This window comes from Papaver somniferum, chromosome 4 (assembly GCF_003573695.1).
Source record: "Papaver somniferum cultivar HN1 chromosome 4, ASM357369v1, whole genome shotgun sequence".
Classification (NCBI taxonomy): domain Eukaryota; kingdom Viridiplantae; phylum Streptophyta; class Magnoliopsida; order Ranunculales; family Papaveraceae; genus Papaver; species Papaver somniferum.
In genome coordinates, this window is record NC_039361.1 from 66,677,445 (window position 1) to 66,687,213 (window position 9,769).

Sequence of the window (9,769 nt, forward strand, 5' to 3'; positions counted from 1 at the left end):
AGTCTAATCTAGATATTAGTTTTGCTTTCTATTTGGTTTCTGATTTTAGAGATTTTCTGATTTTAGAGATTTTCAGTTGGGTTTTCTTTTTTTTTATGATCTTCATCAACATCAATGGAACTCCAACATCAGCAACACCAAGAACACCTCCATCAGCAACAAAGACACCTAAGATACTAGTAACACCGAAGACACCTGCAACAAATGGATACACAAGACCGAGTCAGACGAAGTTTCAGACCGATCCAGCCCGATTCAGCTTTAAGAAACCCGATTTTGGTTACCTGTATTACTTGTATACCTGTATCTTTGATGAAAACCATGACTTTTGGTGGGATCCATGGATTCTATTATACCCAAGTCATTTGTGTTACTGTGATTACGAAAAAAAACCTGAGAAATGGTTAGATCGATGGATCCTAGCATCTCTACAATATGTAGATTTTTTGAGAGGTTTGTATGAGTTAATCTTATTCCAAATTAGGTCATTAAACTTGTCCCTGTACTTAGGAATCAACATGGAATGGTTAGAAATCTTTTTCAGATTATGGTCTGTATCTATGTCGTAGGGATGTCTGAAAATGTATGTTGTCTGGTTGAACTTGTTAGGTCTGATGAAAATACCAAAATCAGTCATGTAACTCTGCCGATTCCAAATCGGTTTATTATGAATGCTAATGTTTGAGGCTCAGCCTCTTTTTTCGGAAAAAAAAACTTTAGTTAGCTTAATTTAAATGACATATAATAAACATCTTAGGTTTCTAATTAAATTATAATAACATTACATTTTGAAGCAATTACCACTTCCTGGATTTTGTGATTTTCTACCTACTTTCTATCATATGTAGACATGGGTGTTAGTGTTTGGTCATAATGATTGAATAATCTGTTATGCAACTATGAAAATAGTAGCATAACTTGTAATGCATCTACAAAAATTGTTGCTTAACTTGTTATGCAGTTCGGGAAATGATTGCATAACACGTTATGCAACTACTTTTTTGTTAATATTAAAACCAACAAACAAAAAATACTGCACAACTTATCATGCATCTACGACAATATCTGCATAACATGTTATGTAACCGAAAAATGGATGCATAACGCATTACGCATCAACTTTTTTTAAGCACTAAAAAAAATGATGCATAATTTTTTATGCATCCAAGGAAATGGATGCATAACATGTTATGCATAAATTAATAGATGTATGAACCAAAATATGATTGCATAATGTTTTATGCATCTTTTGTTCTGTCTGCATAATGTATTATGCATCGTTTTTAGTGGCTGCATAATGGTTATGTACCAAATTTTCCAAAATTTTGCTTAAAAGAACAATCGCCTCCAAAAAAAATTCGCAAAAAACTTAAATTTGATATTGTTGTTTGTACTCGTTGTGTAGCTCTCTTAAAAAGCTTTCCAACGATATAAGATTTGTAAAATTCCAAGGCGCGGTTTTTTAAATATGTTATATCCAAGTTGTGTTGCCAATTATACCCCTGAAAAATTAGGATGCATAACCCGTTATGCAGAAATTCATATAAATTTCATATAATTAGAGAAAATTTTTGATGGGGGCGAAATCCGAAGGGGGCATGGGGGACAAATGATATGTTGACACATGTCTTTGATTCCCATGAATTTTGTTTTCAATATATAAAAAAATGTATTTTTGGACAGAAAACTTGTTTTCTTAATTGTTGTTGGTATTATTGGAAACAGAATTCATGGGAATCAAAGACATGTGTCAACATATCATTTGTCCCCCATGCCCCCTTCGGATTTCGCCCCCATCAAAAAATTTCTCATATAATTATGGGTGTTACGGAATCTAAAAATAATCTTGGGCCTTGACAACGAGAATATTATTTTTTTGGGGCCTGCGCCTAATTTCCCCATGGGACATACCCTTCGTCCGAGAGTGAGCAAAAAAGGAACGATTTTTTGGGGACCATGGTTTTTTTGGGGGACCATGGTTCTATTTTTAGTAAGACATTTAGAAGTAAATCTAGGTCACCCCTTATCTAGATATTTATATTAATTCCTAAACTACCCTCCTGATTAATTTTGGGTAATGATTAATGAAATCATTAGTGAAATGATTAAGCTAAAGAAGTAGAATTATTGAGAGAGTAAAGTTAGAGAAGATGAAGAAGAAAAACATGGAATTTTTTTTTCCAATTCACTAAGCTTGAGTATTCAAGTGATGATAGCTCATCTGATTCTTCATCTCCATCCTCTCATATACTATTTGTTAATCTTCACAATGATCTAGATATGAGTTATTTCTTAGATGGTGAATGTATTCTTCCACAAACTCAATCTCAAGATGAAAATGATGGATTTTACCAACCTCAACCGGGGGAAGAGTATTTGGGTACCCAAGTATGCTTCAAACTTAGATAATGGTGGTTGAATTGGTCCAAATATTCATAAAACTGTAAATTTTTATAAAATTCCTGCTAGGTTCAGGTAGTTCGGTTACCAAGTGTGAAAAATAGGTAACCGAACACGGAGTTCGGTTAATAAATGTCAAGAACATATAACCGAACACAGTGTTCGGTTTCTTTCTTCAAACACGCAGGTAGCCGAACTTTAGTAATAAGATTTACAGAGGTATGTTCGGTTAGTTCGCAAACTTCAACGCAACCAAGTTCCCAACCGAATTGCAGATTAAAAGTAACCTAGTGCTAGAAGTTCGGTTGGTTCACAAACTTCAACATATTTTGCGAATCAGCCAAACTGGGCTTATATATGCATATATGCAATTAAGCAAACGTTCGGTTACTAGAAATTTATTTCTTGGCGAATTAGGTAGAGTTCGGTTACGAAATTTCAAATGTAGAGTTCGTTTACAAAGAAAACTTAACAGTTTTGCGAACGAACCGAATTTTTGGACTTCTCATTATTTTCGTAAACTAAAGTTCGGTGATATCCTTATTTTGCGAAGGAACCGAAATTATGGACTTGTGTTGTTCTAATACTAGGAGTTCGGTTAAAAGTGTTTTTTGCGAATCAACCGAACTCTGAGTTCGGTTAAGAAAAAATTATTTCGTGATAACCAAACTTTTTGCGACGAAACCGAACGTTTTGCAATGTAACCGAACTAAAAGTTCGGCTGAGACTTGTTTTTGCGACGTAACTAAACTTTTCTCTGCAAAAAAAAAAAAACCCTCCATTAAACCTCTCTTCAACTTCCATTTTCAACTTATTTTGATGATTACTTCTCATTTATTCAACCAAAAACGAATGACAAGTAATGGGTTTGTGAGAATTTCTTTGTTAAAGTTTTAAATTAAGCTATATATAGAGAGGTGGTGGTGGTGGTAATCGGTGGTTGGTGGTGGTGATAATCGGAGGTGGTGGTGGTGGTGGGCGGTGGTGGTGGGAGGAGGTGGTGGTTATATATATATAGGTGGTTATTTAAATTAAATTAGGTTAAGGGTAGGTTAGTCATGTCAACGCTTTAGAACACCCCTTATAACTATAGAGAAGGTGGCCTAATAAAACCATGGTCCCCTTAAAAAAACCATGGTCCCTAAAAAATCATTCTTAAATTAAGCTATATATATAGGTGGTGGTGGTGGTAATCGGTGGTTGGTGGTGGTGATAATCGAAGGTGGTTGTGGTGGGCGGTGGTGGGAGAAGGTGGTGGTTAAATATATATATATAGGTGATTATCAGGCTGGTTTTAAATTAAATTAGGTTAAGAATAGGTTAGCCATTTAAGCGCTTTAAAACACCCCTTATAAGTATAGAGAAGGTGGCCTAATACAACCATAGTCCCCTCAGAAAAAAACCATTGTCCCTACAAAAAATCATTCCAGAAAAGACATACTCTTGCTCCCAAGTCCAAAGGACCTAATCATACATTCTACATAAACTTCCACCTCATAAAGATAAATCCAGGTAACTCCTGCGTAGAGCTTTACACCGTCACTCCAAATAAAACTCTTCCCCAAGGTACCCAGGAGAATTTTGATAGATTTAGGTATTTATTTCCATTCACAGCTTCAAAACCTTGAAATCATTGCCTAGACAAGTGGCTAATTACAGTGAGAAGGAGCAGAGGAGATTCCGAAAACAGAGAGACCATATTGTTTTTTGCAGGGATCCCTTACCTTTTCCTTCCCAAAAAAAATGCCAACCCTTACAAAACTCTTCAGCTGGCAAGAAGCAGCTGAACATAACACGAAGGATGACTGTTGGATAGTCGTAGATGGAAAGGTATGCTTAATATCTCCTTTTCTAACTACTTTTATGGCTTGATTACATGTATTTTCAACACTTTGTACATTTTGGTTAGGATTTTTGAGTATTGGGTTTTTGTTTTTTTTTGGGGAATTTTAACATGGGGTTTCTCCTTATTTAAATCCGATGTGAAGATAGACATGGGTGTAACTTATTTTGAAAGTTTAATTTAAGTTTATCTGGATTTGTTGATATTCATGTATTCAATCATCCATTCTGATCCATCTGTTTCTGGGTTATTTTAGTATGTCTTTTTGCTCTTATAATTATCCCCAATTTAGTTGAATCTTGTGGTATTGCATAGTAGTTTGATACAGAGATTTTGAGTCATTACTATTCTACTGTTTGTACTGAATAATGGGTTTGCTTGGAATTTGTTGGATGAATGGCAGTGTATTACTTAAAGTGTATACATGCTTAGATTTAATTTTCATGTTGTATACTGTCTAGTTGAAGCTATAGGACCTTTGGGGTTTTGAATTTTTTCTTCGATCAATTTTAGTATGTAGGTGGAATAATTTTTGCAGCTGATTACCTGAAATTCTGTCTAGTGCAATGTAATACCATGTTGTTTCAGATTAGTCTAGTTATTTCTGATTTTGTAGATATGCTAAAGAGATTTAAGAATACAAAATGGTTATATCAGATTAAATTGACTAAGTGGCCGAAAGGTTTAGCGCTGTTAGACTTAAAGTATACTGAAGTGTGGTGCTATCAATTCAAATTGACTAAGTGGCTCGACGCTGAGAATGGTTGTTGACAATATAGAGTGAAAACCCTTTTCAGGAAAAGTAGTTCCATAGACAGGGTTTCCTCACAGGTGAGGAAGTTACTCCAGGCTACATGTTGTGTCTGAATTAAGTTTCAGGAGCCTGTCTTGTATTCTCCCCCGTTGCACTTTCAGCAATTTGGTTTAGATTTGCAAGTCCCATTTATTGTTTCTTTGTTTATTATCTTTTAGAAGATCAGTTTGTTTCCTGAAGTTGTGTATATCACATCACATATAATACATACTATCAGTATCTTTTAATCTTGGTCATAGTCGCTAGTCTCAAATTTACCTATTTGATGTTCTTGTGGACCACTTCGTATATTGTAAAGTCTCTTGAAGCACCTCAGGGTATTATTATATTATTATAAAGCCTCCTGAAGCACCTCATGGTGTTAACATATTTAAGTTCAATATGCTGCATGTTCTTCAATTGGGAGGTCCACATCCCAGTATATCTTACGTGAGCTGTTAAGAATACAATTTGTCATCCACTTTTGAACTTACTCCAATTCCAACAGCTCTTCCAAAAGATAATCAGTCAAAGTTGGAGATTTAGGAGTAAGAGTGCACATGCAATCGTTGGGAGCCCTTAGTATCTTGATGCAGGAGCTAGTTCTGCATTATATCTGCTTGATTGAGTTACTCTCCTAGTTATAGCATGAGTTGATGCTTAAAAACTAGTATAGTATTTTACATGTTTGATCGAAGCACTGGCTTTTAGGGAAGGCATATACCCTTGATTATAATTTGCGACCATGTAAAGCGGCCAAGTCTTTCCAAAAGATGATCTGTGGGTGTTTGAAGAGCACATACTATACTATATAAGATATGTAAGAAATGTCTGGATTATGTTATAAGATATCTTTAACTCTTAAAGAAACCTGTCAGAAGGTTTCACAGACCTAGTTAAATTCTTTTTTCTTTTTTTTTATGTTGCTGAGGACCCCAGTGAAGTCCATAAAATTAGACGAAATATTAGTGAAAAAGATTGATGATCGTGAATGATGTACAGTAATGTGGCACACCCTATGTAAGCAGGTGCGGTGCAACTGTGCAAGCCTCTAAAAACTCTGGACCATGAGTGCTTGTTAAAATGATGACTTATATTAATTGATCCTGGGTGACAATTTGTTTGTCTAATGCGTCTAATAATTTTGCTGAATCTTATGAAGAATTTACACCCCAATCACCATAAAACAATCAACAGGCATCCGCTTCTCTGTTGTTTTAGTACCAGGTCATTGTCGGAGCATGGAGGAGATATTTGTAGGCTGGATAAGGTTCTTAGGTGTCGTAATGTTTTGATCTGATCCTGTTTGTTCTGTGGAGTTTACATTACTGTATGAGCCACTAAAGATTCCTGTTTCAGATAAATGACCATCTTGATTTATTTTCCATCAAGTAGTCTTAGAAAGCATAATTAACATTGAAATCCATTTCAATCGTGTGCTCGTCAGGTATATGATGTATCAGACTATTTGGATGAACACCCAGGTGGAGATGATGTACTCCTCAAAGCAGTTGGTATGTTGTCTTTCATTTCCGCTTTTATCTGTTTGGCAACATCAATTCGGTGCATTTTCTTTCAAATTGCGGTTTTTAACTGAATCAATTTTTAGGCGGAAACGTGTATGCAAATCTGATATGAATACGTAATCTTCTGTTGTCAAATTGCAGGTAGAGATGCCACTGATGAATTCGATGATGCAGGACACAGTAAAAGTGCAATAGATCTCATGAAAGGATTTTGCATTGGGGAGGTAGACCCAACTTCTGAACCTCCTACCTCTATCTCTGAACCAAAATCGTTTGGTGACAAGCCAAAACCGAGCGTCACCGACAAGTTGAAGGAAGTGCAGTATTGGGCAATCCCAGTGGCCGTTGTTGGCATTGCGGTGGTCGCTGGGTTGTTATATTGCCGTAAGAAATGAAAACAACACATTTTTATTGCAGCGGCATTAATTTAGTGAAATAGAACAAATTTTGTCATACTAGAGATATTATTATATCTGAGATTTCCATCATTATAAACACATATCCTTCGTAACTTTTAAACTGCAAGAGTGATTGAAAAAATCCCTTGATCAACACATGATTGCTACAGAGCCTTACAGTAACATCTCCTTTAGGATCTGTTACGTGCATGTTATTTAGCTCCACACTAGTTGTTTATGAAAAGATAAGAGAAAAGAGAATTTCTATTAATGATTCTCACGAATTCAGCTTTTCTTATGGAAAGCTATCAAAGAAGGATTACCAACCTTCTCTACGGTACATCACATCAATCTCACTAATTCCAACCTTTGCCCCTGATGCAATACGGAGCTGGAAACATCTGAAACCTTACAACCATATTACAACTACTACAAGCACCTGGCCCTATTTCTTCTATAACATCATGCTGTTTTTTCTGTGGTCGCTCTGGATTACCAGAAATGAACTCGTATTCCAACAAACACAATCTATTCATGAAGATATCCTGGCAAGATCTTTAGCACACCAACATCAATGTGAATGGGCAAAAAGGATCTCCCCACCAATTCTCCCTGGGGAACCACCTCCCAGGATTGCAACAAGAATCACCAGGACAACAACAACCATTCAAGTAGGTTGGTCCGCCCAGCACCAGATTGGATCAAAATAAACACTGATGGGGCGGGCTAAAGGCCATCCAGGTATGGCGGGAGCAGGGTTTATTTGTAGGGATTCGAACGCGCAAACTGTGATGGCTCTTGCACAACCTTTAGGATTAACTACTGCGCTAACGGTAGAGACATGGGCAACCGTGATAGCAACCAGAATAACGATGGAAAGACAATGGACTAAAGTGTTATTAGAGACGGACGCTGAGAATATCATGCGCTTTATTAAAACCCCAACGGAAGCTCCTTGGTATATTTCAGAAATGATTGCAGAAATTAAAAAAAGAATGAGACAAATTCCTTTTTGCGCTATTCAGCACAATTATAAAGAAGGAAACCAAACAGCAGACGGTCTAGCAAACTATGCAGCAGACAGTAGCCAAGTCTGAAACTACTCAACCACAATATGGGGCCAAGCCAACCCCCCCTTTTTTTAGCGAGATTCTCTTAAACGACTCTATGAGAATCACATTCTCACGTGTAATAACATTCTAGTTTCTTTTATATAATACATGCTTCAAAAAAAATAATTGATACATGCTGTCATTACAGCCGGATGACCATAACACCCTGGACCACAGATCATCTTACACGTGTACATAACATGTGGCATCAATAACAGAAACAATTGCAGACTTAACTTAAACTACACCACTGTTACACTGGTTGTACCGCGTTGCTATTACCCTCCCTCAAACTGAAGCATGTATAAAGTAAAACTTGTGGTCTGTCTTTTAGAAAATAAAATCTTGGACTTGCAAGACTCTCGATGAATAGATCTGCAACTTGTTCAATACAGGACACAAAGAAAACTCTCAAGGTCTTATTTTGAATAGTTCTCTTACATAGAGAAAATCCAAAGTTATGAGCTTCATGTGACTATAAAAGACAGGGTTAGACAAGAGACTAATAGCACTAAAATTATCACAGCCAAGTTGAGGAGGTAAAGCAATAAAAATAGGCAAATCTTTTGACATACCCAAATGATTTCTACAGCTGAATAAGCAAGAAACCTGTACTCTGCTTCAGCTTTATACCTAGCAACTGTTGGATGCATTTTGGCAGACCACGAGACAGGATTAGGTCCAAAAACACATAGAAACCATAATTAATGCATGAAGTACTTGTATACCTTTTTGAAATAGAAGACCATAATTAATTATATCGTTTAGGTACGTTAGGATCCTTTTAGCAGCAGTAAAATGAGTTGTAGTAGGATCATTTATGTGTGACAAACCTGATTGATAGAGAAACTGCTATATGGCCTTGACCATGTCAGGTATTGAAGGGATCCTATTAAACACATGAACTCAATGAGAACTCTTAACAAATCACCATCTGTGGACCTAAGCTTGAAGTTAGCGGGTGCATGAGTGTTGCATGGTTCGTTACCAACCATGTTATGTTTTTTCGAAATATCTACACAATACTTTGTTTGAGACAGAAGTAAACCACTAGAGATTCTCTTTACCTCAAGGCTTAAGAAGTAACGTATAGAACCTAAATCCTTGACAGGAAAATGATCACTAAGTTGTTGAATTAAAGAAGCACAATATGATTTACCTAAACCAGCGGCTATAATTAAGGTTATCAACATACATAAACAAGTAGGATTGTGATTCTTGTACGAAGCTGAACAAAGAGAAATCTATCAGCTTGAGAAAGTTTGAATTGCAGTGAAGTAAGAACATCAACTAACTTTGGGTATCGAGATCTATTGTTTTAACCTATACAAGATTTATGTAGTTCACAAACATAGTTGGGTCTAGAAGAATCCTGAAAACCTAGTGGGTGAGCCATGTAGACATGTTCCTGAAGATCACCATGAGGAAAATCATTGTGAATATCCATTTGAGATAGAAACTGTTAGAGCACTGCTCGGTCGAACTCGCAAGCGTTGCTATCTCAATCTTGTTTGTCAAGTTTAGTTGTCAAAACTATAAGTCTTGATTTCTAGTCTACTTATAGCTATGTCTCGTATTAGGATATAATGTGTAGTTGAGCTTTAGACTTCACGACGTTCATCAATTGAAGAAGAAGAACTACTAAGGGGAGATTGTGGAACTTCATCAAAAAAAGGTATGTGGAGACTTGAACTCAT

At 36.2% G+C, this 9,769-nt stretch overlaps 1 protein-coding gene across 1 annotated transcript; it reads left to right on the forward strand.

Moving 5' to 3' along the window:
- The first annotated feature begins 3,917 nt into the window (after nucleotides 1-3,917).
- On the forward strand, nucleotides 3,918-7,141 carry LOC113275771 (cytochrome b5-like). The gene is made up of 3 exons (XM_026525335.1): nucleotides 3,918-4,230; nucleotides 6,484-6,550; nucleotides 6,704-7,141. The coding sequence occupies exons 1-3, from the start codon at nucleotides 4,144-4,146 to the stop codon at nucleotides 6,955-6,957; spliced, it is 408 nt and encodes a 135-aa protein (XP_026381120.1). The 5' UTR covers nucleotides 3,918-4,143; the 3' UTR covers nucleotides 6,958-7,141.
- The last annotated feature ends 2,628 nt before the right edge of the window (nucleotides 7,142-9,769 follow it).

Coding starts and splice junctions, on each gene's coding strand:
- LOC113275771 (XM_026525335.1), top strand. CDS start 4,144: ATGCCAACCCTTACAAAACTCTTCAGCTGGCAAGAAGCAGCTGAACAT. Junction 4,231..6,483: donor GGATAGTCGTAGATGGAAAG/GTATGCTTAATA, acceptor TGTGCTCGTCAG/GTATATGATGTATCAGACTA. Junction 6,551..6,703: donor TGTACTCCTCAAAGCAGTTG/GTATGTTGTCTT, acceptor GTCAAATTGCAG/GTAGAGATGCCACTGATGAA.